The 27,752-nt window shown below is 45.9% G+C and overlaps 1 protein-coding gene across 3 annotated transcripts in view; it reads left to right on the top strand.

Moving 5' to 3' along the window:
- The window catches only part of RBBP6 (RB binding protein 6, ubiquitin ligase), a 164,555-nt gene that overhangs the window by 104,971 nt on the left and 31,832 nt on the right, over positions 1-27,752 (top strand). For all 3 annotated transcript variants that reach the window (XM_068110380.2, XM_068110379.2, XM_068110381.2), the window contains one exon: positions 4,629-6,980. In XM_068110380.2, coding sequence (XP_067966481.2) covers positions 4,629-6,980 — 2,352 coding nt within the window. The remainder of the gene's footprint in view (positions 1-4,628; positions 6,981-27,752) is intronic.

Here is a 27,752-nt window from a genome sequence, read left to right as displayed (position 1 = left end):
TCAAGGTCAGGTGTCAAAGATCCTGAAACGAAATGCTCAGAGGGGTGTTCCTACTCCAATACCGAGGCCAGGATGTCCCCGCAGAACCACAAGGAGGGATGATCGCCAGCTGCACCGGTTGGTCCGCAATGGCCGTACCAAGTCAGCTAATCGGCTTAGGGCTGAGTGGCAGCAACGGACAAATGTGCCTGTATCCAGAAGGCTAGTCAACCAACGACTGGTTCAAGCAGGCTATCGTGCCAGGCGTCCCCTGAGAAAGCCACGCCTGACAAGACAACACCGCCAGCGCCGATTGCAGTGGGCCAGAGAGCACCGTCAATGGCAGCCAGGACACTGGAATAGCGTGACCTTCAGTGACGAGTCTAGATTTCTGGTCTATCATCAAGATGGCCATGTCCGAGTGCGCAGCCAAGTGCATGAAGCCTACAACAAAGATTGTATAGTGCCAAGAGTCCAAGCTGGAGGTGGTGGGGTGACCGTTTGGGCTGCTTTTCATGCAGGGGGCAAAACTGACCTGGTTGTTCTGAATGGAAACCTGAACCAGTTCAAGTACAGGGCCATTCTGGAAGAAACATTGCTTCCATTTGCTCGTGCAGCCTTTCGAGGAAACTTGTCTTCCAAGATGACAATGCAAGGCCTCATCGTGCTCGCATGATCCAGCACTTTCTTGCTGACCGTGGTGTAGAGCATATGGAGTGGCCTGCCATGTCCCCGGATATGAATCCGATAGAGAACTTGTGGGCAGAATTAACGCGTCAAATCGACAACTTGGAGGGAGCTGCAGATGGAGGAAATGTTGTAGTTAGGCAGCTCAGCAATTTTTGGGGGAACGACTTTACAAAAGTACCATTTTTATTTTAGTGGTTCATTGGACCATACGCAATAGAATTAGGACCGGAGGCAAGACATATACAGTGTTTGACTTTTGCGCAAATACGACTCGCACAGCATAATATCGAGCAATACATTTATGCAAATAAATCATCAGCTATTGGAGTTGGACTAAAATCGTAAATACATAAATTGCTGGACAAATTACCTTGAACAACATGTTGTCTGTTCTAAAGCTATATTGTCATTACATCCTTGTAGTTGCGTACATGTTAGATATATGAGAGGTGCGCGAGTCACAAGTATAACATATTTGTATAAACACTCGGTATTATATTACTAATTATTATTACATGGAAGCGTAAGATTTATTATGCAGGCATGCATAAGTTTTACAAATAACACTGCATGTAATGAAATAAAAGTTAGCCTCCTTGTTGAAAATATATACGTAATTGGTTTTTGTCCTTGGTTTTTGTCCAATAAAAAGGTGAAGAACACTGTATATTTCTTGCCTCCGGTCCTAAATCTATTGTATATGGTCTAATGGACCACCAAAATAAAAATGGCGCTTTTGTCAAGCCGTTCCCCATTTTCGATAAATATGCTGCTAAGCTGCCTGACTATTGAGTTGGATCTTGGAGACGGCGTGAAGCTGAAAGGTGTGAAAACATTTTGCTACCTCGGAGACATGCTGAATGGAGAAGGTGGATCAGACTCGGCAACGGTTGCTCGAGAGAGATGTGCATGGAAGAAGTTTCGGGAACTGAGTGGCGTGCTGATGATGAGGGGAGTGTCGTTGAAGCTGAAGGGAAAGGTGTATACTGCATGTGTGAGAAGTGTTATGATTTATTGGAGTGAGACATGGGTAATGAACGTAGAGCAGCAACGAAGGTTGGAAAGGGTGGAAATGCGAATGGTTCGATGGATGTGCGGAGTATCGTTGAGAGAGAGGAAGACAAATGATGAATTGCAGAAAATGATGGGAATCGAGCCTGTGATTGATGCTGTGAAGAGGAACAGGTTGAGATGGTTTGGTCATGTGTTGAGGAAGGATGAAAGTGACTGGTTGAGAAGAGTGATGGAAATGAATGTAGAAGGAAGTAGAGGACGGGGAAGACCGAGAAAGACTTGGCTAAAGATGGTGGAAGAAGAAATGCGGGCAAGGGGGTTAACAGGGAGAGATGCAGAAAGTAGGGCAAGATGGAGAAGATTGTCATGGGGACTGCAAGGCTAACCCCCGCTCTAGCAGGGAAAATGGCCTTAAAATGCATGTTGTATATAGTTTTTGGCCCTATCACTCAATGGTAAAGAATCACTGAAACAATTCTCCTATTCGGGTCTTCACCAAAATTGAATCGGTTTGTCCTCGGCTCACACACACGTCCACCAAGTTTCAGCCGAATCTGTCTGGAACTCTTTGAGGTATTCTGCTTAAATGTGGGTTTTTAGCCCTATTTCTCAATGGTGAAGAATCATTTTTTAAATTCTCACATCCAGATCCGGATCCATATCTTCACCAAAATCTAATCATTTTATCCTTGTCACATACACAACATCTCCACCAAATTTCGTCCAAATCCATCCACAACTTTGAGATATCCTGTTCACAGACAAGGTAATCTTGGGAAAGAAATCTGGAGTTGCAGCCCATCTTCAGCAGGTGTACTCAAACATTATTGCTTGGCACTGCTTCAACCACAGACTGGAGCTGGCAGTAGAAGATGCCATAAAATAAGCGAATGGTATCGACCATTTAAAGGTGTAGTACTGGTGAAAAATTGAGAAAACTACATCGGTACCTTTGAGAGGTATCTAATTTTCAGTTTTTCTTGAAAGATATAATCTTGGCTTTAACTCAGACCAGTTTCAACGCTTCTTTGTCATATTACATGCATATAATTTGCATAAATTAGACCGTCAATAAAAAACAAGGAAGAAAAAAAAAGAACACATTTCTACTTCTATCTTCTATGTCACCTATCATTCTTTTCACACAAAACTTGGTACATGCATTATACATGTGTTACTCTACTACCTGATGAGAGGATTTTGTGAAATTATGTCAAATGTTCACTAATTAGCTAATTATGCCAATTACCAGATAAAACTTGGTTGTCCTTCAATAAATCCACAATGGCTACTCCTATAAACAAAAGCCTTCATCATTTTAAAGAAAGTGATATTCTGAATATCCTGTCCAAATTTCAGCCCAAAGGAATGATGCAAATTAAAGTTATAACAAATAATTCTACTTCCGGTTATTGAGGGGCATGTATGATGTTAGAAAATTTGAATTTTTCAATAATTAGGGGTACTTCTATGACCTCTAATAGCATGATTCTTGTTTATAAGACTATAAGGAAACTGTTCAGCTAAAAAAAAAAAAAAAAAAAAATCACCTGTTCACCAGTACGACACCCTTAAACTTATTTCTGGACAGTCTTTACTCACTTTACAGCCAGTCACCAAAAAATCATTGTGAATTGGCAGAAAAAAAGCACAAGAGTTCGAAGTCCATCTCCAAAAGATTGGAAGGGTGCTTGATGTTCACTGGGCTGCGAGTAGCTTTCGTACCGTTAAAGCAGTTTGAAACTCTTACAGAGCACTCTGCAGCCGCTTCTCTACTGCTGCGCTGGATGCAAATGGGGATGCAAAGGAAAGGCCACAATTTCATGGGGCTAATTATTTGGTTGGGATTGAAAAAGTTTCTATTTGACCTTGGTATCATGTGTTGGAAGAGATATCAGCTCTGGTCTCCAACTCCAAGATCGCAAAATGACCTTGCCAAAGGCTGACAAGCTGATGAAGCACACCATCCGACAGTTCTCTTCCATGAAAGAATAGGAAATGTTGTGCGGTCGAGTCACACTCTTGTAGTTGAGCAACCTGGTCTGTGTGTGTGGGTTTGTGGTAAACCTGAGTGCTTAAACGTTTGTCTGTCTTGCGTGTTTGACGCAAACATCCAAAAAAAAGAGATATTTACTCGAAAGAGGACTTAATTTCAACATCAGCTGCTGAAACTGCTGATTCCCTGGCAGCTGTGTCGCCCACGATCTTTATGCTACCGACAGATGATGGAGCCAAGGAACACTTAAAATGGTGCTTTTTTTTACTCCCACTGGGCATTTTTGCTCATTGCTTTGCTGATGGATTTAATGAAAGACTACGTGTTGTACTTCACAAACATTCCACTGTTTGTACGGTCTGCAAGTGGTCATCTGGTGGTCATCATTTGCCTGGGGTCATCTTCCGTATTCTTGGAAGTCCACCATCCTTGCTGCTTATACATGTAAGGCATGTCATGATAAAAATCATTTCCACTTTGTTGCAAAGCTCAGTGGTGGATGCTTTGGTTTGAACCTCCACTTAAAACGAGTGAAATGAAACATTATTTTGAGACAAGTGGAAAGAAAAGCATTTTTTGTACCATCGGCACGAAAGTGTTCCTAACCTTTATTTTTGCTCATTCCATTGAAATGCAATGCAAATATTTATAACTAAGGTGCTTCTGCTGTTTAATAATTTTTGTATTTTCTATTTATTATTGTTTTTTTGCCCCTTCTATCTTTTTTGATGACTGTTATTGTGCACACAGTTTCATGTCTCATCAGTCTTGTGTACAGCTCTTAAACATTGAGTTTTTCTGCAATATTTTTGCATTGAACTGTTACAAAATGATCATTAGTGCTGAAAGAAACGTTTCTTCAATTTTTGGCTGTTTTGAGTTGCTTTGAAGTTGCAATGGTTTTTCAGTTGTATTGGACAATAAATATTTTTCTTTTCTTTTTTTCCAGGTGTCATTCGAAGTCTCGATCCCCCTCATCGTCTTCTTCTTACTCAAGATCATCATATTCCACATCCCGATCACGCTCTCTGTCACGTTCTCGTTCTCGATCAAGGTCGCACTCTCGCTCGCGGACACCACGGTCATATTCGCGCTCACGCTCTTACTCCTGCTCACCGGGTTACAACCGCAGAACCACCCGTCCTCGAGGTTATCGCAGTCGTTCCCGTTCTTATGGTGGTGGCAAAGGACGTTATAAATCTCGGTCGCCACCATTGCCTCGTGGAAACTACCGCTCCCATTCTCGTTCTCCACGTCCTTCTACTCCACCTTGTATTCCGCATCAAGCCCATCAATTCGCTCCACCTCACAACTTTCGGCGTTTACCCCTGCTCTCAGGCAATCAGTATGACCATGAATATTTTGAACTCTACAACAATTTATGCAGAGACTACTATAAACGTGGATGTGATCCTTATGATCGTGAATTTCATGAGTGGGAGCGTAAGTTTAGTGAGTGGCATAAAGAGTATTATGGGGACTCATCTGAACTTTTTCAACTCCCCAGAATTAATTCATCTGGACAACCTGGAGGTCCCCTGCCTCCAGGAACTTTTGGACCGTGTCGTGACCGCCACAATTTTCCTCTGACTGATCGCCATGGCAACCAACAAAATCGGCATGGGCCACTCCTCCCAGAACGTCATGGGCCACTCCTACCAGAACGCCATGGGCCACTCCTACCAGAACGCCATGGGCCACTCATACCAGAACGCCATGGCCCACCACCAGATCGCCATGGACCACCACCACTAGATCGCCATGGTGGGCCACCATTTCCATCTTTTCAACATATACATGGGCCTCCCTTTGGTCGCCGTGATCGCTCATATGTGCGACCTCGTCCTAATGATTTTGCTCATGGCTGTGGAAAAATTCCACTCCATCTCCCTTTGCAAGCAAAACCACTGCATGAGATGATGTCCCTTCAGAAAGGGGGTCCAAATACAGAAAGTCTTTTGGCCCTTCCTGACAAGTTCACGAGAAAAGCAATGCATATGCCACTTTTCTTGCTACCACAGCCACTAGGTAAGGATATGCCAGCTTTTCCAATGTTGCCAAAGGTACCATTCAAAGGGATGAGACCATTGATGCAGTTTACAGTTCCACAGCATTCCAAGATAATTGGAAATAGCATAGGTGGTGTCATCAAAAGTGGTGCACGTGGACGTGGTGCCATTGGTTTGAACAGCGGAAATAATCCTGTTGGGCACACTGTGAGCAGTTCCAGCACAGTTAGTAGTCAACTGACTGGTGCTAATAGTTCAAGTGCTAGTGGAAATCCAGCAGAAGGTGGGAGAGGTCGAAGCCGCAGCAAAAGTGAGAGCAAGCACAAGAAGCACCATAAAAGGAGACGAGATTCGGGCAGTGAGCGGGAGTCTGGGAGGCATGGGAACAGTAAATTATCTCGCTGCATTGGAAAGAAAGATGACAACATCCAGAAGAAGGGAGAAAAGTTACTCCCACCACCGAGCAGCCGTGATGCTACACCTGTAAGAGATGAACCAATGGATGATCGACCTTACAAGTCATCCAACTCACAGGATGGTCAAGACAGGGGAAAACGAGCAAGAAGCCGTTCAGATAAAGTGAAGCACAAGGATTTATCATCTGACAGGAAAATATCAAAGCAGAGCCATCCAAAGGAGCAAGCAAAATGGCATGATCGGCATTTGGAGAAACCCGTGGATGACAAAACTGAAGAAAGAAAAGATTCAAGAAAAAGTGTTTGCTCCAAAGGCTCTCCTTCAATGTCAGGAAAAAAGGAAATCCCTTTGGACGCAGAGAAGAAGAACATTAAATCTGAATGGGAGGGGCATGGCACTTCACGTGGTACAGATGAGAGAGTGGAATATTCAAGTGAACGGAACAGAAAAAGCAAGAAGGAAAAAATGAGAAAAATCAAAGAGTCGTCTGAGAAGAAGGACAAGTCTGCAAAGAGGTCAACACAAAGGCCAAGCAGTGATAAAGCGGAGAAAAGGAAACGCAAGGTTGAAGAAGGAAGCATGCAGAAGTGTAGCCCCATGAATAGATTGCCATCACCCAAAACAGAATCCAGTGTGAAGGACATTCTGCTTGAGGCAAAGGGAAATGCAGAGGGGAAGGAGAAGGATTCTAAAGTGGACAAAAAGACTGTTGGTATTGAAGGAACGTTTCCAAGGAAGATCAGGATTAATCGGGACTCTGGTCGGAAACTATCCAGCGAGAAATCTGGCCTTGCGGAGAGGGTCTCGATGGCACCCATGCATGACACGCCAGGAGATGCGTCCGACAAGGTCCCTGTGAGGACGGATAATAGCAGGTGGGATGTTGATTCAACCTGGCTGCTAAAAGCGCATGTGAATGTTTGCATTTTATTGTACCAATTTGTACGTGTTTCATCCGCTGATTACCAACATCTTTTTCACCAAGTTTTTGTTGGCATTGTGGTGGCTAACAATAGAGTGACTTGGGTTGATAAACTAATGGTATTTCCCCAAGGTTTAAGAAGAAAAATACCAGAAGTGGGGGTATGTTGTCTGAAAGTTAATTCTATTATTTTTGATTTTATAAATTAATGTTGATGTGATTATTGTTACCCAGTGCTTGATTTAAATTTTGGTACTCATCTTTACCAAAATTTTATGTCTTGCTGTCCTTTTGTATATAAACCCCTCAACCAACCTCAAATTTTTTTTTTTTTTTTTTTTTCATATTGCGTTTCATTACGGCAATAATTTAAATAAACGGAATGACCTTTTTTTATACCCTCCCTCCCCTCCAAGTGTTGTGACAAGATGTCATTAATGGACAAAAGCAGGACTCATGGTCTGCCATTGTCTTGATGTATTTGCTGCAAAGAGTGGAATCGGTAAATTATCTTAATACTGCAACAAATAGCATTTTATCTAGTTTTGTGAAACATTTAATGTAATAAATTTGGGGAACACATCCACTTTGTTTCTTCATAGTCACAATTTGAAGAAAAGCATTTGCCTTTCAAAATAATGCTTTACATGTACTACTTAATGTCAAGTGGGGACTGACTGAGTATGCAGTACCTATTGGCAGTGGTGTTCTGTCCACTTTACTAAAAGTTATAATGTAACAAATAATCTTTATTTATTTTAGCTGTATGCAGCCTGTGGCTTTTGGCTGCATAATCTTTCTGGGGTCATGGCCATGCCGCTGATGCAATGCACGCCTCATCCCCTCCTCCCCTCGCTCTCCCCCTCACCATACCAGCTAGCTGGTACTCATTTTGCCGACCTCAGAAGGATGACAGGCTGAGTCGACTCGCCTGGTGTTAATTCAACAGCACAACAGGGGCTTGAACTCAAGACCCTATAATCTGAACCGAGGATGCATGGCCAGAAGGCATTCTAAGGGCAGCCGGATCATGCATCCTCGGGTTAAGCCAGCCACCATAACTGTTAAGCCAACAGCAGGCTACAAATGATCTGTAAAGTGCAGACCATGCTTTGACTCCTTTGTTGAAGAGGTGCATAAAAAGTTGTATGGGACAAAAAAACACAAACAAAATTCAAAGCAGTTTATTGATTATTTGTTAGTTCATTTCTTTATTTGCTCCATTAATTAATTAATTTCTTTTATTTCCTCTCGTTATTTCCTTTGTGTTATGTTATATTTTGACCAGACTTGGTGGCTTAATGGTGACAGCATGTAGTTTGAACCCCAACCGAGTCAGACCAAACAGTTTAAAAATTGTTACTTGCTGCTTTCCTTCCTTGATGCTTGGAATCTATATAATAATAGCGTAAGGACTCGACTTTGTTATCCCTTTTACGCCGCACCCAGTGACCCGATGCCCACGGCAATAATGGATTTACGATCTACGAACCGCGCTCTTTGTTTATCACGTACAGCCATACTCGAAAAATCTGAATTAGCCGACGTTGGGGCCCAAAAGCATCCGATTAACTGCCGATACGACGCCATCGTATTGGCGTCTGCTGGGCGAAGGCGAAGCGAGCCGTCCGCTGATTGGACAGTCGAGTGGTGTGAACATGGGTGGTGTGAACCAAATGGTCTTTTTATTCCCTTGAACATTTTAAATTAGGATATATAAGGAAACGTCTTTATCGTCATTTTAATAAAGTTAAATTGAGTGACGTTGCGATACTCGGGGTGCGTTGCATAAATCCTCGTAACTCAGAGAGGTGTAGCAGGTGGCGAGACGTAAGGAAGCTTAAAGATAACGAGCTGAAACAGACGAACGATATGTCAATCCCTTTCTACACCGAACGGCAATAAAAGTATGAGAGCGGGAAGGCATGGCCTGAGCACTTCGAGCAGAGAGGACTGATTGGACTTAACTTAAAGAGAAAAAATTGGAGTTTAACGGAAGAAGAAGATCCCATGAGCGCTCCCCTATGCCATCCATAATGGTACACTCTAGCCATACACCACATCCTCCCTTCCGTGGATGTTCCATGGGTTTCACGTCTTTATCGTCATTTTAATAAAGTTAAATGGAGTGACGTTGCGATACTCGGGGTGCGTTGCGTAAATCCTCGTAACTCAGAGAGGTGTAGCAGGTGGCGAGACGTAAGGAAGCTTAAAGATAACGAGCTGAAAACAGACGAACGATATGTCAATCTCTTTCTACACCGAACGGAAATAAAAGTATGAGAGCGGGAAGGCATGGCCTGGGCACTTCGAGCAGAGAGGACTGATTGGACTTCACTTAAAGAGAAAAAATTGGAGCTTAACGGAAGAAGAAGATCCCACGAGCGCTCCCCAATGCCATCCATAATGGTACACTCTATCCATACACCACATCCTCCCTTCCGTGGATGTTCCACGGGTTTCGGCTAGTTTAAAATAATAGAGCAATACAAATACTGCTGTGAAGGCAATGGCAAATCACCCAATATAACCCTTGTCAAGAAACTCTCTTGACAGCACCAATGCTCTGAAAAGAGTATGGTACCGTACATATATATAATATATTGTTATGGAAGTTGCATCAGCCAATCAGCCCCAGATGCACCCTGCTGGATTTAGGGCCTAATTGCACCTTCACTTACCTCAGTTTAGTTAATCTGAGGTCGATCGAGCGAGACGTCCGATTCATCCTCCTGCGGAAACACTCAAAATGGCGACTGTGAGCATTTCCTCGTGCCTGATGGGAGATGATGGTGCATGCTGATTCCTTGTTTGACGCTCAGCATTTAAAAAGGAAAGAGCACGGACAAACCATAGATTTGCAAACCCAATGCAAGCTGTGTATGTAGGCTAGGTAAATACATTTTAAATGTTACACTTTTGGCAGGTTATTTGGTGGTTGTGTCTTACTCTCGCAGCCTTAAGTTGGTATGAAAATGTTGAGGTCAAAATGTATTTTACATTTGACGTAAATGCTGTGCGCTTCATTTCTGAGTCGTGTCTGGTCCGTGTTATGATTGCTTTACCACACGATATGCATTCATGTTCCGTATTGTGCAAGTGCTGTACACTTGCGCAGGTAATGTGCTTTTGGTGCATTTATTCTGTCCGTTTTGTGAGTGTGCTCCAGTCTGTGCACAAGTTCTGGCTCATCACCACAATTGCTTTGTTTCAGTAGATATGATCAATATTGTTGGTTATCTTATCATCCCCTGCTCTGTTCATACCACTGACTGGATAATCATGCATCTGTCAAATGGCATGGCACATTCAAGTAAGTTTTTAATAGCTGAACATCATGGGGGTGAGGTAACTGAAAAAAGGGTAGGCCAGCAATGCAGCAATATTGGGTGACATTAAAAAGTGAGAAATATCATGACATGACTGGATTGTGAGCAAGTGCTGATGGATGGCAAATGATGTTATCTGACAGATACTTGTGTGAAAAAATGAATGAATGAATGATCGTTTTAAGGCCATTTTCCCCGCTAGAGCGGGGGTTAGCCTTGCGGGCACCATGACAATCATGGTTCCCTGTTTGAGGCAATGTTTTTATGGCCGGATGCCCTTCCTGACGCCAACCCTTGGTCGCCTCTTACGATGCGCAGGGATACGGTGTACCTATTCTAAACCCGGGTACACACCGGGACCCGGTTGTCCCGTGTGTGATAAAAGTTAATTTGTGTCACTTGTGTGATAAAAGTTAAAATGGATTTTGTCCTGTAACGAGTCTGCTTTTTGTTGTTACCGATTTAAATGAGTGTCTGACCTCTGACCAAACTTGAAGTGTTGTGGGGGATGGCAGGAAATGTATTCACGCCACGACTTGCATCAAAATGTTTTGCAAGATCTATTTATAGTAAAGAAGGCTGTGATAGACTCGCATCATTTCTGTTGAGATTTGGCATTTTGTATTGATTACTTCTGTTCTAATCTTTAGTCTGCACAACAGATTTTCAGAAATATTATATCGTGGCAAGAAGGTGAAATGAAACCAAAAAAGGTACATAAATGGTGAAGTAAATAACTTAAACTTCATAAAGGTATGACAGTTCATTAGATGGAAAAAAAAATCACAATTAATTCCCCAGGTTGAAGTTCTGCAAGGAATAGTGAAATTGAACAAACTGAGAAAGGAGGTTCCAATGGTGAGAGAAGGGAACAAAGGAGTGGAGGTGAAAATTTCACAAGGTCTTTTTCTGGAAGAACATGTGCATTCCAGAGGGACTGGGGTGGAATGGAGAAATGAAAGAACAGGGGGAGCAACACCTGAGCAGAGGTGGTATATAAGAGGCCATAAATCTGTCTGACGAGAGGGTAGCAGGCCCTGTCCTTCTGCTGCTACGTGGCTGAATATCAAAGATGTTGAGAACCTTTGCATTTCATTTCACAGAATCTAGGAGGCACAGGTGTGAAGTGAGGGCACCAGTCCATTGGGACTTCACAGCACTCAAGAGAGTGACATTCAAAGGCCTTGTAGTTTGAGAAGTTCAGATTTCGTAAGGAAGGACTTGGCAGAATGAGTACTTGTACAGAATGAGAAATGAGTGCTTGTACTCTGCAGTTTACTTTGAAGGTCAGCTTTGGGTTGCCAATAAATGTAGATCAATAAATGTAGAAAATTATTTCATGTTCCCCAAAACATTCTTTTGAAGGTATTGTGGCAACCCTTCAACGATTAACATTGCTATTTTAAAAATTCCTTTTGGAACAATTGACCATCATACCAAAACAACATATTTGGCACATTGTGTGTGGGTTTGGATGCTGTATTAGTAGTCCCCTCTTAATAAAGGGGACTATAGGTTTGTTCTCAGTCTGTCTGTCTGTCCATCCCACCTGTGGTTTTCTGCACTTTTTTCCATACCCGTTAACATATTGTTACGGATTCGTCAATTCCGCTGTTGTGGTTTTCACCCACTTGACATGTTTCTGATATTATGTATTATTATTATTCTCAAAAGCTTTATTATTCAGGAACAGCTATCTAAAGTTTAAAAGGTTAACGTAAAATGATACAGGAACCCGAACCGGAAGAAAAAGGAGGTGAAGAGGAAGAAGCGGCGCGAGCAAAGTCGGAGAAGACGCGTGACGTCAGCGCTCCGTAACGAGCAAGGTCTACCGACAGTCGCGAGGGAATTTTGAGTTCCTTGAAAGGACATCCGGCGATGGGAATTATCGCTGGAGGGGAGAAATCTGCGTAGTCAGATTTGGGCGCTGTGATTCCGACGAATCCTTGCCTCGTCGCATCGGCTCAAGCAGGAGCCGTCGGCCATTTTGAACCCCGCGCTTCGGTTACCAACGAAGGTTTAGCCTCGCGTCATCTTCACACCAACATCCTACCGTCTGTCGGGGATGTGTGTGTGCGACCGCTTCGTCTCCAATTACGTTGCGGGTTGCTGAGTGAGCGGTGAAGGTGCGCCTCTGGAGGGCGCCCTTGTACAGTTTGGCGGGGCGATCTCCAAGGCCAACTGTACGCGCTTCGGATATCGACGAGAGCGAGATTCGGGCTTCGACCGGATTTCGTTCTATCGACCGCTGGAGCGAATCACATTCGCCTTGGGAAAAGTTATAGAGACATTGAGGAGTATCCTTTCACTCGCTGGCAGCGCAGTGAGTTACCTGACTTTATATAAGATATATACACAAAGAATTAAGTTAAGCACCCCCCCCGTTTTTTTACAACCTCGCACATTACAAGTTTGTTGTCGTCAAAACAGTGTAATATACCCATGATATTGCTATATTTTCTGGAGAAGTGATATTATGGTCACATAAAAACATAACAATCATGCCGTTTTCAATATTTTATTCTGAATAATTTAAGGTGAAATTTTTTGGGAATTTTAGGCATATTTTCACCTCAATTTAAGTATGGAGCTATAGGTCCATCACGGACAGTGTGGATGACGTTTATGTTTTCTAACGTACAGTCATTGTTCTGAGAAGACCTCTAGCGATCTTTGCGTCAATAACGTGTGTAGGACCCACGTGATCGGATCACTGACTCAACCCTACGTCTCATAGACCCTGTAAGCCGTCGTATGCGTTGCTGTGGCAGGTTGAACCCCCTCGAGCACGTTTGGGACATGTTGGGACGACAAATTGCGAAGATGGTCCCTCCAATAGCCAATCTGGATGAATTGGAACGTGCATTACATCGGGAATGGAACAACCTGCCACAGCAACGCATACGACGGCTTACAGGGTCTATGAGACGTAGGGTTGAGTCAGTGATCCGATCACGTGGGTCCTACACACGTTATTGACGCAAAGATCGCTAGAGGTCTTCTCAGAACAATGACTGTACGTTAGAAAACATAAACGTCATCCACACTGTCCGTGATGGACCTATAGCCCCATACTTAAATTGAGGTGAAAATATGCCTAAAATTCCCAAAAAATTTCACCTTAAATTATTCAGAATAAAATATTGAAAACGGCATGATTGTTATGTTTTTATGTGACCATAATATCACTTCTCCAGCAAATATAGCAATATCATGGGTATATTACACTGTTTTGACGACAACAAACTTGTAATGTGCGAGGTTGTAAAAAAACGGGGGGGGGTGCTTAACTTAATTCTTTGTGTATATATAGAGTGCACTCTTAATGGCCATCTGTTATACCGTTATTCCTGTGTGTGATTTCTAACTCCAGGAAAGGATGAAAGCAGAGGAAAGGAGAGTTGCAATAACCCCCCCCCCCTCCCCCCCTCCCCCCCCTCAAGAAAGAAAATTGAACACAGCGAAAACTTTCTTTGCATGCAAACTCTTTGAACAAACAAAAATAAACTCACAACCCAAATCACCAATTCCCGTGAGCAACAATTATCACATCTCAAAAATATAGCAACAAAATTTCAAACAACCCACAGAGATTTCCAAAGGTAACTACCAAGGAACTACCAAGTCCCGAGTTGCGTAACAATATTAAAACTGAAACTTGGTACATAGCTTTAATATAAGTTACAGAACAAGTTTGAGTTTTGGACCGTTTCGCCAATTTTTCATGGCGATATGCCCTTTTTGCTTGGAACAAGAACACTCATACCGGTGGGGGACATGTATTGCAAAGCAATTGTCCCTCTGTTATTAGTCTCGTTACAAAGGGATCGCGAGGCTATTGTAATGCGTGACTGTTTGTGTGTTCATGTCTATATTTTCACTTTTTTTTCTTCACAATGGCTTACCCGATCGATGTGAAACAAGCGTCAGAGAGATTTTATATTTTTTGCATTAATACTGGCATAATACATATGAACAGAATGTTGTGTATATTTAAGAATAACCTTTTACAGATCAACATTGGGGAAATATTTTATGCCAAGCATTTTTTCAGACATTTCGTTGCCCAACATCTTTTGGGACTTGGCCAAAAAAATTGTGGGCATACAGTTGCCAAACATGTACCAAAACATGCACCTTTCTGTTTTCTACCGACTCATCTCCGGCCTTGCCCCCCCAGCTCTCTCTGGGCTCTGTCCCGCAAATATTCCTACAGGTCGCACAAGATCTGCCAGCAACCCTCTTATGGTTAAACTGCCAAAATCAAGGCTCTCTGCTCACCTTCACTCTTTCATTCCCCTTTTCTCCCGTCTCTGGAACAAACTCCCCCACTCCCTTCAATCCCACTCCTCCAGGTCTTTAAAACAGCTGTTCACCACCATCTCTTATCTTCCCCCATCCAAAACCTTGATCTTTTCTACCGCCGCTAATTTTCACCCCAGATGCACTTTTTTTTTTAATTTCAACTTCTTTCCTGGAAGTCCTTGCAGTGTCCATGTGTTTTATACCTCTCCCACCTACCCCCAAGCCCTCTCCTTCCCACAGTTCTCTCGATGTCCTTGCTCTCAAATGTTGTGTTTGTGTCCGTCCTTCCCCCTCTCTCCCCATCTTGTCTACCGCTCCCCTTATTTTATGTTTTGTGTGGTGGTTTGACTTTTTGTGTGATTAATGTTCGCGCTTTCACGAGCCTCGATCTTTTGTGTGTGTGTGTGTGTGTGTGTGTGTGTGTGTGTGTGTGTGTGTGTGTGTGTGTGTGTGTGTGTGTGTGTGTGTGTGTGTGTGTGTGTGTACACACATATATATATATATATATATGTATATATATATATATATATATATGTATATATATATGTATGTATATATATATATATGTGTATATATATGTATGTATATATATATATATGTGTATATATATGTATGTATATATATATATATGTGTATATATATATATGTATATATATATGTATGTATATATATATATATGTATGTATATATATATATGTATATATGTATATATGTATGTATATATATGTATATATATATATATATATATATGTATGTATATATATATATAATATATATATATGTATGTATATATATGTATATATATATATATATATATGTATGTATATATATTGTTACAGACACGACTTTGATGTTAAGGTGGGCCGAGCGGAATGGCCGTCGTGTCCGCACAAATTACCCGATTGTACTCGAACGTTGACGGAGCCGCGCTACGCTGGATCAATAAGGAAAAAGAAGACACACGGCTGGATTATAATGACAGACACCAATGTTTCGATTCTCAATTATATTCGTACGGAAAAGGTTAGATTACAGGGGCTAGAGGTAAAGCACAGAAAGACAGGCACTTAGACACACTCTTATATTGACCCCGGACAGACGACAGGTAAACGGGACAACGGCTGACTCACACGGGGATTGGTGGCGAGGAAAGGCAGATATCGGTGGCTCCAGGTGCACCTGGGCTCGGGGCAGAATCAACACGGTTCGGTCCGGTCCAAAGATGCGGGGAGGTCACAGCGCTCGGAGGGGACGTTCTTTCTCAGGCGGGTCTTTCTCTCTCAGCGATCGCAGGCAACGTTCTTTCTCAGGCGGGGCGCATCTGACTCAGCGCTCGCAGGTACCTCTTTCTCCAGCTGGGGGCGCATCTCCTGTCACGTCCGCTAAGTCGCCACGTATCTCCGGCGGGGAGTGACACGCCCTCGGCTCGCTAGCGCCGCCCCAGATGGAATCGGTCCGCCCTTCTGATTGGGTGCGGGGGGTTACCAGGCTCCGCCCTTGAGGAGGAGCTGACAGCCAGCCCCTCCGTGGTAACCCCGTGGAGCGCGTGGTCAATGGCGCTAATCGAGCCGGTGTGAGGACGCATCCTCCCCCGCGCCGCCGCCATCTCCTCTGTTGTTGTTGTAATTGTTGGGGAAGAAGATGGAAGGAGGTATGGGAAAGGTCCTAAACTCACTACTGATGCCATATAATCACATTCTGGTGCAACGAAGAGTCAGAATTAATGGAAACGAGTCCTTAACTGACATAGATTAAGAATAACTAGCAAGATGTCCGAAAGTTGTCTACGTGTGGTGCGGTGGACCTGGGCACGACATTTAATGGGGGAATAAGGGGAAGGTCGGCTCTACTGAGTGTTATTTACATGCAATGGGACTAGGGAATGGGGGATTGGGGAAAGTTGGGGAGTATTGGGGAAAATAGGGGAATATTTACAAGCGGATATGGAGGCCAAATTCCATATTCGCAACATTGCACCCTTCTCTACCCTCGGGGCGTCCCGACCCGATAAATTTTTACCTAGTTTAGTGTGGCACTCAGATGTAGTCCCTCTACTATTAACTCTACCCTGAGTGCGACAGTTTTACAGATGTTCACAAATGAGTAAATATGTCCCCCTGCGACGTTGCACCCTTCTCCTCACAGAAACACACCCACAGGATAACCGAATCCGGAAAGAATTCTCAAACTACACATACAGCCGGTAGGGAGCATTATTTACAAGACTACGCTGCTATTTACACTACGATCCAGGACCTGTTTTTGGAGGAACACATGCAGATGTTATGCATAGAGAGAGCGCGCTTGCCAACATCGATACACCAACCCACGAGTGCTCTGTGGCCGACGGCCTTTAATAACGTGCAGAGCACCCTTCCCGAGCATCAAAAGCACCACCCCACCACCAATCGGTGCAGTCACCATTGTTCATTGGAATTAAAATAAATTCGACAACCCCTAACCCTGCAGGTGTCTCTTGCTCTTCTTGTGGTGCACTTGGTGTTAACTAAAAGTGGTTCACCTGTATGGCATAGGTGCCACGTTGACCCATAGGTCCATCCCCGGGTGGTGCTTGGCCGCAAACGAACTGCGGTCCATTGTGGGTGGCCACAAACATTGCGGTCCATATGGTGTATCGATCCCGGCAGCAAACAGCGAAAGTGCAGGCCCACAACTGCGCAGCCAGCACCTCTCTCTCCTCTCTCTCTACCCCAAAGCCAGATCCTCGGAGGTGGGAGACAAAAGAAGCAGACAAGTGAGTAAGGTGGTAAGGGCGCAAAAGTGCACGCAATGTAAGGTGATGCACACTGGGGGCACATGGGAACCAGGTGAGACAGGTACGTTCCTACCGTACGCCCCCCCCCCCCCCCCACCAGGTAACCTACATGGCCCCTCCCTTACCCCTTACTGTATCCACAAAACACAACACTACCCATAAACATCTACTTTACAAATCAACAAACATCCCTACTGTCTTCCCCGTTCCTCCCATATACCAAATTCGTCTTCTCTCCCTCCTAACCAATCAAATTTGCCATTTTCAACTCTCATCAAAATTTGCCATCTCCAACTGCACATCAAAATTTGCCATTACCAATTCATCATCAGTCCCTCCTAGGGAGGGAGAGATGGAATCACCCCAATGTCTCATCCACGTCGTGATGCGTCTCACAAATCCACAGCAATCTCATTTCCTGCAACAAAACAAAGAAAACACAGGTGTGGAGTCATCATCATCACCTCAGGTAAGTGGCTGCGTATGGTGCGACAGGTTCATCAATCCTAACTATCTCCTAAATGACTTTAACAACTTTACACTACCCGGGGTCTTTCTCCGGCCAAACCATTGGCCCTCTTACACTATGGGTTCTAAAAACCAATTCCCATTGGCCAGACTGTGGTGCTCTTCAATTTGGGGTCTCACTCCCCCGATTCATCTCCCGGTGCCCTCGCACAATTTCTGGGCTGTGGCGTGTACCTCTCCCAGTGGGTCTACCCACCTGCACACCTCCACCACTGCAGTTGCCTCCGAGCTTACCTGCTCCTCACCCTAACCTAACTACCTGGGGAAGGCCCTCTGGCACTCTCCCCACTCGGTGCCCTCTCTGGCACTGGGCTACCCGGGTCCATCCTCCGGATCCTCGGGCCCCATCCACAACTCTACCGGCTCCCAGAGCCCACCTGCGGCCTCACCTGGCCGACATCCTCACAGTGGTGGAGTGCCCAACCAACTACACACACTAACAGGCTACACGCCCAGCCATTTCCACAACACTAATGCACCCATCCACAACACCATTCTGCAACCGCACCACAAATGCCAATATCCAACCACAATTTACCTGCACCCTCTACCTAACACTTACACTACCCGCCCCGGGTATTCGTGAAAGGGGTCCACTCTTCCCCCATCCACACCTTCGCACCATGCACACCACTCCGTACCACTTACTCCAACTCTCTCCACACACCTGTATTTGCACACCTGTGCTCTCACACCTGGTGCCACCTGCACCCTTCTCTCCCCAAGCGCATTTGCGCTGATCCACAACACTCACTACTCATCCACTGCTCCACACACCTGTCCAGTTGCACACCTGTGCAATCACACCTGTTCAATTCTCACAAACACGGCATCATCTCAGCTAACTACTCCCTTCTGAAACTTGCGCTTCCCAGTCGTCCCTTTAAACTATTGCGCTCCCTCGTCATTATAATCCACACTAATCTACCTGCGTCCCCACTACAGGTATCAGTCACTAACTAAACTTAACGTTACCTAATGTCATCTTCGCTAGATCCCTACAATTATCCAAGCCCTCCCTGGCTCGGTTGTCATAGCCACCCCATAAACTATTGCTCCTTTGCCCCCCCATGGGAAGGGTGGCAGGGATGCCATCCCACCACATCGGGGGTCTCTCACTACCAATTTTGCACATCAAATTTCAACAAATCAAAAATTTGCCAATCACTACTGCCAATCCCTTGCCAATCATCAAATTTTGTTTTTCTCTAATTTTGGGGCCAAAACACTAACCTCATCACCCAGTCTACTCACTAATACCTCTCGGTGCGCCAATTCCTGTCCAAAGCCCGGCTTCGTAAAGCCGAGCAATGAACGCGAATTATTTTGTGCTGGCGGCTGGATGCATCCCGCATTCGGTGCAGGGAAGGAGGTTTACCCGGGCCGAGATCCCACGCACCTTCTCGGCGTGGAGCCATCCAATGTCCCGATCTCGACCTGCCGGACTGCCTCAACAAAAGGTGGTCGCCATGACGACCCTTCCTATCCAGCCGCCCGCTCCGCTTATTGGAGCACAGACGTGGCCGTTCAAAGCGAGGCCCAGCGTGGGTCGCGCACGGCGGTCCTTTCGAACTCGCCGTGGCTCGGATCCCCGCTGGTTCTCGCGGCACGCGAAACCCGGCACGCACCGAGGGCCCGCTTCGGCTAAAAGTCGACCTAACCTTTAACCCGGTCACCGTCGATGCTTCACCTGGATGCTTACACCCCGCAGCCCGTTCCTTGCTCACACATCCAGCCGTCTCCATGCTCCTCGTACCTTTCCTTACACACCTCGGTACTCTCATTCCACTCACAGCCTTGGTCACACACCTGACCACCGAACACTTTGGCACACATTCGTTGGTCGCACACCTCACCAATACACCTCTTTGCACCCCCTCCTCTGTCACCTCCTCTGTGACAATCACAGGTGTGCTCTCATTCGCACACCCAACCACGTGCCTCACCACCAACTCCAGCGTGCATTCCCACTCACGCTCTACCATTCCAGGTGTGCATCCTTCCATCCCAGGTGTACATCCTCGCTCACCTGTCACAACTAACTCACGCTCCATGTCACTCTCACTACTTTCACCTCCATTCCTGACAGCGCACTCACCCTTACTCTTGACAGCGCACTCTTTCCCCATGCACCTGTCCGTCACACACCTTTCTCGCGCACACTCTCCCGTCACACCCTCTGTAACACTCACCACCGGTGTGCATTCTTCCTTGCCTTTGACAGCGCACTCTTTCCCCATGCACCTGTCCGTCACACACCTTCCTCGCGCACACTCTCCCGTCACACCCTCTGTAACACTCACCACAGGTGTGCATTCTTCCTTGCCTTTGACAGCGCACTCTTTCCTCATGCACCCGTCCGTTACACACCTCTCTCGCGCACACTCTCCCGTCACACCCTCTGCAACACTCACCACACCGCGCTTCCATGTGCCCCCTCGCGCACGCGCTACGACCGACTCACTCTCGCCAGCACCCTCACTCCTTGGCACGCACTTTTTCCTCACACACCCCAGAGTCGGACTTTCTCGCACACCTCCTCTTTCGCACACCAGACCTGTCGCACACTTCACCAACGGCCTCTCACGAACACCCGGGTCTATCTCGACCCCCAAGCTTATTAAATCCCCTGGCGCATCATACGCACGACCATATTGGTCACCACTTACACCAGGTCCTCTTCCTCTTCGCTTCTCCTCCATCACCTGCGAATCCCTCATCCGGTTAATGAGCACATCATCACGATTTGAATACAGGCTTTGGACCAATTCTTTTACTTCCTCCTTTATCTCTTTCTTATCCCCTCTCCGTCGCTTCTTAATTTCGCTCATCCCTTCTTCCACTTCTTCTAGTTTCTGCTTCACCTCTTTTATTCCCCGGTACGTCTCCTCAAGCTCATCCTCTAAGGCTACCTTGACCGTTTCCATGTGCGTCCTCACCTGCCGGTCCTTCGTCTCCATAACCTCTATCACCTCGTCCAGCCTCGTTGTCAGTCCCTCACGTACCATCTGACATTCCCTCTTTGTCGCTATCAAGTCGTTTTTTATGTCGTTTTGTGTCGCTTTTAAACCTCCTAATACCGCAGTGTTCCTTTGAACCTGCTCCACTAACTCCGTTTGTCCCACCGTCAGCTGCTCCACCTCCTGCGTCAGGTCCTCTATGCCCCCTTGTAACTTTACAGTCCCCTTTCTCACCTCCTTTTCCATGTGCTCCTCACAGTGCCTCACCTCCTCGCGCACTCCTCCGACCTCCTCACTCACTCCTCTTCTGATCTCCTCTCCCATCACTTGCATCTCCTGCCCAGATGCCACCCTCATCTGCTCCATTTCCTCCCTGTGAGCATCCAGTTTGGTTTCTACCCCCATTCTGACCCCCTCTATCTGCTGCCCCATTTGGTTAACTTCCCTTTCCGCTTGGTCCCTCATGTCCCTCAATTTGCCTTCCATGGTGTTTTCTAACCCCTCTAACCCATTTTTCACTCCCTCTATCTGATTCTCCTGGGCAGCCATTCTATTTTCTACCCCCTCTAACCCCTTTTGCATCCCTTCCATTTGATTCTCTTGAGCGGCCATTCTGTTTTCTACCCCCGTTAACCCCTCCTGTATTTCCCCTAATCTATCGTCTAATTTCCCAAATTTCATGTCTAATCCCTTAAAATTATTGTCTAATCCCTTAAAATTATTGTCTAATCCCTTAAAATTATTGTCTAATCCCTCACTGGTACCCCTCGCTTCGTCCCTCATTACCCACAATTGCTCACCCTGAGCATCCATCCGGTTCCCCATTACCCCCAATTGCTCACTCTGAGCATCCATCCGGTTTCCCAACCGCTCACTCAATCGCTCACCCAATCGCTTTCTATCAGCCCTCATTTGCTCACAATTCTGGGCCATAAGGGCCTTCATTTGTATTAAAAACAAGTTCAAATCCACCGGTGGCGCCACTACGGTCGCGGGCGTGGACGCCGTGGCCACCTCGTGCATGACAACGCTATTTTGCGACCCTGCCGCCCTCACTGCTTCGCTTTCCTCGCGTCTCAATTTGGTCCTGGACCGACCCTGCTTCACTCTCCCCTACCGGACCCCAGCCGTCTTGATCCGCCATAGCGCGACTTTCAAAATTCGAGTTTCGTAAAACAAATCCAAATTTATTTTTTTTTCGTTATAATTTCGGCGAGCGCAGTAACCGCGGGACCGCGCTCCGGATCGATTTTGTCGAGCGCCGTACGCGCTCCGGCTCGATTTTCCCTCCCAAAATTTGGGCCTAACTAATTTAGTCCCGGGTCCGAATCTCACTCCTCGACACCAATTGTTACAGACACGACTTTGATGTTAAGGTGGGCCGAGCGGAATGGCCGTCGTGTCCGCACAAATTACCCGATTGTACTCGAACGTTGACGGAGCCGCGCTACGCTGGATCAATAAGGAAAAAGAAGACACACGGCTGGATTATAATGACAGACACCAATGTTTCGATTCTCAATTATATTCGTACGGAAAAGGTTAGATTACAGGGGCTAGAGGTAAAGCACAGAAAGACAGGCACTTAGACACACTCTTATATTGACCCCGGACAGACGACAGGTAAACGGGACAACGGCTGACTCACACGGGGATTGGTGGCGAGGAAAGGCAGATATCGGTGGCTCCAGGTGCACCTGGGCTCGGGGCAGAATCAACACGGTTCGGTCCGGTCCAAAGATGCGGGGAGGTCACAGCGCTCGGAGGGGACGTTCTTTCTCAGGCGGGTCTTTCTCTCTCAGCGATCGCAGGCAACGTTCTTTCTCAGGCGGGGCGCATCTGACTCAGCGCTCGCAGGTACCTCTTTCTCCAGCTGGGGGCGCATCTCCTGTCACGTCCGCTAAGTCGCCACGTATCTCCGGCGGGGAGTGACACGCCCTCGGCTCGCTAGCGCCGCCCCAGATGGAATCGGTCCGCCCTTCTGATTGGGTGCGGGGGGTTACCAGGCTCCGCCCTTGAGGAGGAGCTGACAGCCAGCCCCTCCGTGGTAACCCCGTGGAGCGCGTGGTCAATGGCGCTAATCGAGCCGGTGTGAGGACGCATCCTCCCCCGCGCCGCCGCCATCTTCTCTGTTGTTGTTGTAATTGTTGGGGAAGAAGATGGAAGGAGGTATGGGAAAGGTCCTAAACTCACTACTGATGCCATATAATCACATTCTGGTGCAACGAAGAGTCAGAATTAATGGAAACGAGTCCTTAACTGACATAGATTAAGAATAACTAGCAAGATGTCCGAAAGTTGTCTACGTGTGGTGCGGTGGACCTGGGCACGACATTTAATGGGGGAATAAGGGGAAGGTCGGCTCTACTGAGTGTTATTTACATGCAATGGGACTAGGGAATGGGGGATTGGGGAAAGTTGGGGAGTATTGGGGAAAATAGGGGAATATTTACAAGCGGATATGGAGGCCAAATTCCATATTCGCAACAATATATATATATGTATGTATATATATATATATATGTATATATATATATATATATATATGTATGTATATATATATATATATGTATATATATATATGTATATATATATACATATATATATATATATATTGTTACGTTCGAGTTACGAGCTTTCGCCACCCGCCACCAAGTGGGTTCCGGTCACGTGGTTATCTTGCCGTGCAAGCATCTGCCGTATATCGCTGCTGCTTTGTTTTCGCATTTTGGTTATTTTGGAGCTTACGCCACCCGCCACCAGGTGGGTTCCGGTCACGTGGTTATCTTGCCGTGCAAGCATCTCTGCCGTATATCGCTGCTGCTTTGTTTTCGCATTTTGGTTATTTTGGAAAATTTCTTAGTTTTAACCATGGGTTAAACACGCAATCGTCGAAAAACATGAGCGAGGTGTGCGTGTTGTCGACTTGGTGAGGCGGATGTGAAGGCAGCTGAAGATTTTATTATAACTTTTGCCGAACTGATAGAAGCCGAACGATACATCCCCCAGCAAATCTTCAACTGTGACGAGACAGGGCTCTTCTGGAAAAACATGCCGAGGAGGACGTATATAACGGCAGAGGAGAAGAGCATGCCAGGCCACAACTTGTTCAGAGTGCCGGTGATAGCTCGCCTTCTCTTTGTGGAAAACACGGTGAGATCCTTAACATCCAACAACTAATGGGACGCAAACGGGGCGCCCAGTTTAGCGGTACACCCATTGATGAATCACCCTGCCTGTGATTCACCCATGACAGGTTATAGCTGGGTCGGGATTCAAACCCAGGCTGGACAGTTTAGACTTTAGAGTCAAGTGTGCGTACCTCCAGTCCAGGCCATCCTGCCAACTTGTATGCTGCATACAGGTGAAATATAAAGCGCGAGATATTTTTATATATACTGTATATTTTAAAAAAAATTGGTGTGGTTTTTGGCGGGCTGGAACGGATTAATAGCATTTCAATGCATTTCAATGGGGAAATTTGATTTGAGATACGAGCAATTTGAGTTACGAGCTCGGTCACGGAACGAATTAAACTCGTAAGTCAAGGTTCCACTGTATATTGTTACGGTCCGCAGATTAGATGTTATTTACCGAGCGGAGGTACCGCGGCCGAACAGTTGCTCCCCGATTCACCCAAACGTTGGCCGTATCGCGCCACAGATATTCAATGTGGAAAATACTAAGACGACGAATGCAAAGAGGAAGAAGAAGAAGACGTACAGAAGAGTAACGGGGTTTATTATTTACACACACATAAGCAAAAAGAGCAGTCACGATTATTTACAGGGGACATGAAAACGCAGGTAACACAGTGAAAATTACTAGCTTATACTGACTTAATTACTACCCAGGACAGCACGAACAGAACAAACTCACGTACGCAAATGGGGAACTTGCAGGCAGGAATGGCTGGAAGGGATGAGCAGGTGGGATCACAGGGCACAGCGAGTAGGTCCACTCCGGGCGGGAAGCGAGGAGCCGGCTGCTCCTTGTATTCGGCTTTACAGCGCACGCCGGCAGCTCCTTGTGTTCGGCTTTACAGCGCACGCCGGCAGCTCCTTGTATTCGGCTTTACAGCGCACGCTGGCAGGGTCACTCGCTGCCCCGTCAGGGCTTCACGCGGCTGGTTGAAACGGGGCTGGACTCATCTGCCGTATATCTGGTGTATCTTCTTTCTCTCTCTTGGACCTCACAACCCAGCTCTCTCTTGGACCCTGTTTGCGACTCTCGTGTAAAAGCTCCTCTCCTTTCTCAGCTCATCTGCGATCTCTTTGCACCCTTTCTTTGTCGTGTACCTCTCCACGCAGCTCAGCTCGTATTCCCTGCCTCTCACTTCTCTTTTCAGGGAACGTCCTGCTGCGGGTTATATAGGCCCCGCCCCTCAACCTTCGCGAACCTCCTTGCTGTTCCTTTCCACACCCTCTCGAAGTCCAACCCCTTGTTCGTGGTTGGTTGAGTGGGGCTGACTCACTCCTCCCCTCTCTGACGAGGTGGGGACCCGCCTTTCTTCCCCAAACCTGCCTCGTGGTCAATGGCGGCTATTGGAGGGGATGTAATTGGCAATCGAGGCTTGGCAATGACGAAAGGGGGAAATGGAGGTTTTTGGGAACGGGAATGAAGGGAATCTACCTCTTTCACGTGGTGCAATGGAGTGTCATTCTAATGGAAGACAAGGCCTTACTCTAAAACACATAATAAGATATAAGCTACTGAACAAGGGTCTTATCGTGTCCTTCAATGTGGTGTTTCATGGAATTAACTACCGAGACGCCCTTTTTACCTTTACACAACTCTGGAGGCAGGAGGGGCCATTTCCAACCAATGTTACACAACAATTTACCACAATCCAATACACACAATCAAAAAAATGCAATCCTCATATCCGCAACTATATATATATATATATATATATATATATATATATATATATATATATATATATATATATATATATATATATTGTTACAGACGCGGTTTTGGATGTTAGTTTACCGAGCGGTTTGGTATGACCGCGTCTGCACAGTTTACCCGATTCCACTCGAACGTTGGCCAAATCGCGCTATGCTAAATCAATTAAGGAAAGGACACAACGGCTGGGTTAGATGACACGACACCAGGGGTACAGTTCTCAAGACCTCCGGAGGAGGTTATAATATTTGTATGCGGAACGTTTATATTACAAGGACAAGAGGTACAGCATAGGAAGGTAGGCACTTAGACACACTTATCTTATTCCCGACAGACCACAGATAAACGGGACAAGACTGACTCACACAGGGATTGATGGCAAGGAAGGGCAGGTAGTCGATGGACAGCACAAGGTGCACCTTGGCTCAGGGACAGGATAGCGCGGTCCAAAAGATGCAGGGAGGTATCGTCGCGCTGGAGGTGACGTCTGGTTCTCTTCAAGCTGGGGGCGCATCTCACGTCACCTCCGGTAAGTGGCTGCGTATATCCAGCGGGGAGTGACACGCCCTCGGCTCGTTAGCTCCGCCCCAGATGGAATCGGCCCGCCGCTTCTTATTGGGTGCGGGGGGGTTACCGGGCTCCGCCCTTGACGAGGAGCTGACAGTGAGCCCCTTCGTGGTAACCCCGTCGGAGCGCATGGTCAATGGCGGCTAACCAAGCCGGAGTGAGGACGCGCACTCCCCGCGCGCTGTTGTTGTAGTTGTTGTTGTTGTTGTAGTTTCATGAGGAAGATGGGAGGATGCGGAGATGAGGTTGTGGGGAGGTATTGGGAGGTCCTAAACTCACTACTGGTGCCATACAATCACATTCTGGTGCAACGAAGAGTCAGAATTAATGGAAACGAGTCCTTGACTGACATAGACTAAGAATAACTAGCAAGATGTCCTATAGTTGTCTACGTGAGATGCGGTGAACCTGGGCACGACATTTAATGGGGGAAAAAGGGGAAGGTCGGTTCTACAGAGTGTTGTTTACAGACAATGGGACTAGGGAATGGGGGATTGGGGATAGTTGGGGAGTATTGGGGAAATAGGGGAATATTTACAAGCGGATATGGATGGAGGCCAAATCCCATATCCGCAACAATATATATATATATATATATATATATATATATATATATATATATATATATATATATATATATATATAATTCCAGTAATCTCTGTACGTCTGTACGTTTGTTTGTTTGTCTGTGACCGCTGTTTCTCGACAACTACCGGTCCGATATACTTTTAACTTGCCAGGTATATTGCTGGGGACCCGAGGATGTGCCTTTTCAAGGTTTCATATTAATCGGACAATTACTTACCGAGCTATGTCCAAAAAACGATTCAACCAATCAGAGAGCAGCGAACGATCGCGTGTGCCGAACGTGGAGGACACACTCTGCCTCGGATGGCACATTTGAGAGCGTATTCATTTATTTCACGTTTGCAAACTATGTTGGCGTTAAACTATGTTTTAAAACTAATAAAAACGAATTTGCGATTCATTCGCTTTCCTGCGCGTTTGTGCACGCGATGGCGATTTCTTTACCAAACTCCGGAAGCCGTTCGCTTTGGACCAAACCATTGCATGTAAATAGAGGGGGGGGATTGTCACCGTACTCGCAAGCCGTTCGCTTTGGACCAAACCATTTCATGTAAATAGAGGGGGGGGATATAATTTTAGATATAGATATAGTACGGGCAATGCCCTAGTATATACACAAAGAATTAAGTTAAGCACCCCCCCCGTTTTTTTACAACCTCGCACATTACAAGTTTGTTGTCGTCAAAACAGTGTAATATACCCATGATATTGCTATATTTTCTGGAGAAGTGATATTATGGTCACATAAAAACATAACAATC

The sequence above is a fragment of the Myxine glutinosa genome, chromosome 3 (assembly GCF_964187855.1).
Source record: "Myxine glutinosa chromosome 3, kmMyxGlut1.1, whole genome shotgun sequence".
NCBI classification, from domain to species: domain Eukaryota; kingdom Metazoa; phylum Chordata; class Myxini; order Myxiniformes; family Myxinidae; genus Myxine; species Myxine glutinosa.
The sequence above is the reverse complement of the archived record's forward strand: the minus strand, read 5'-3'. Positions and strand labels throughout refer to the sequence as shown.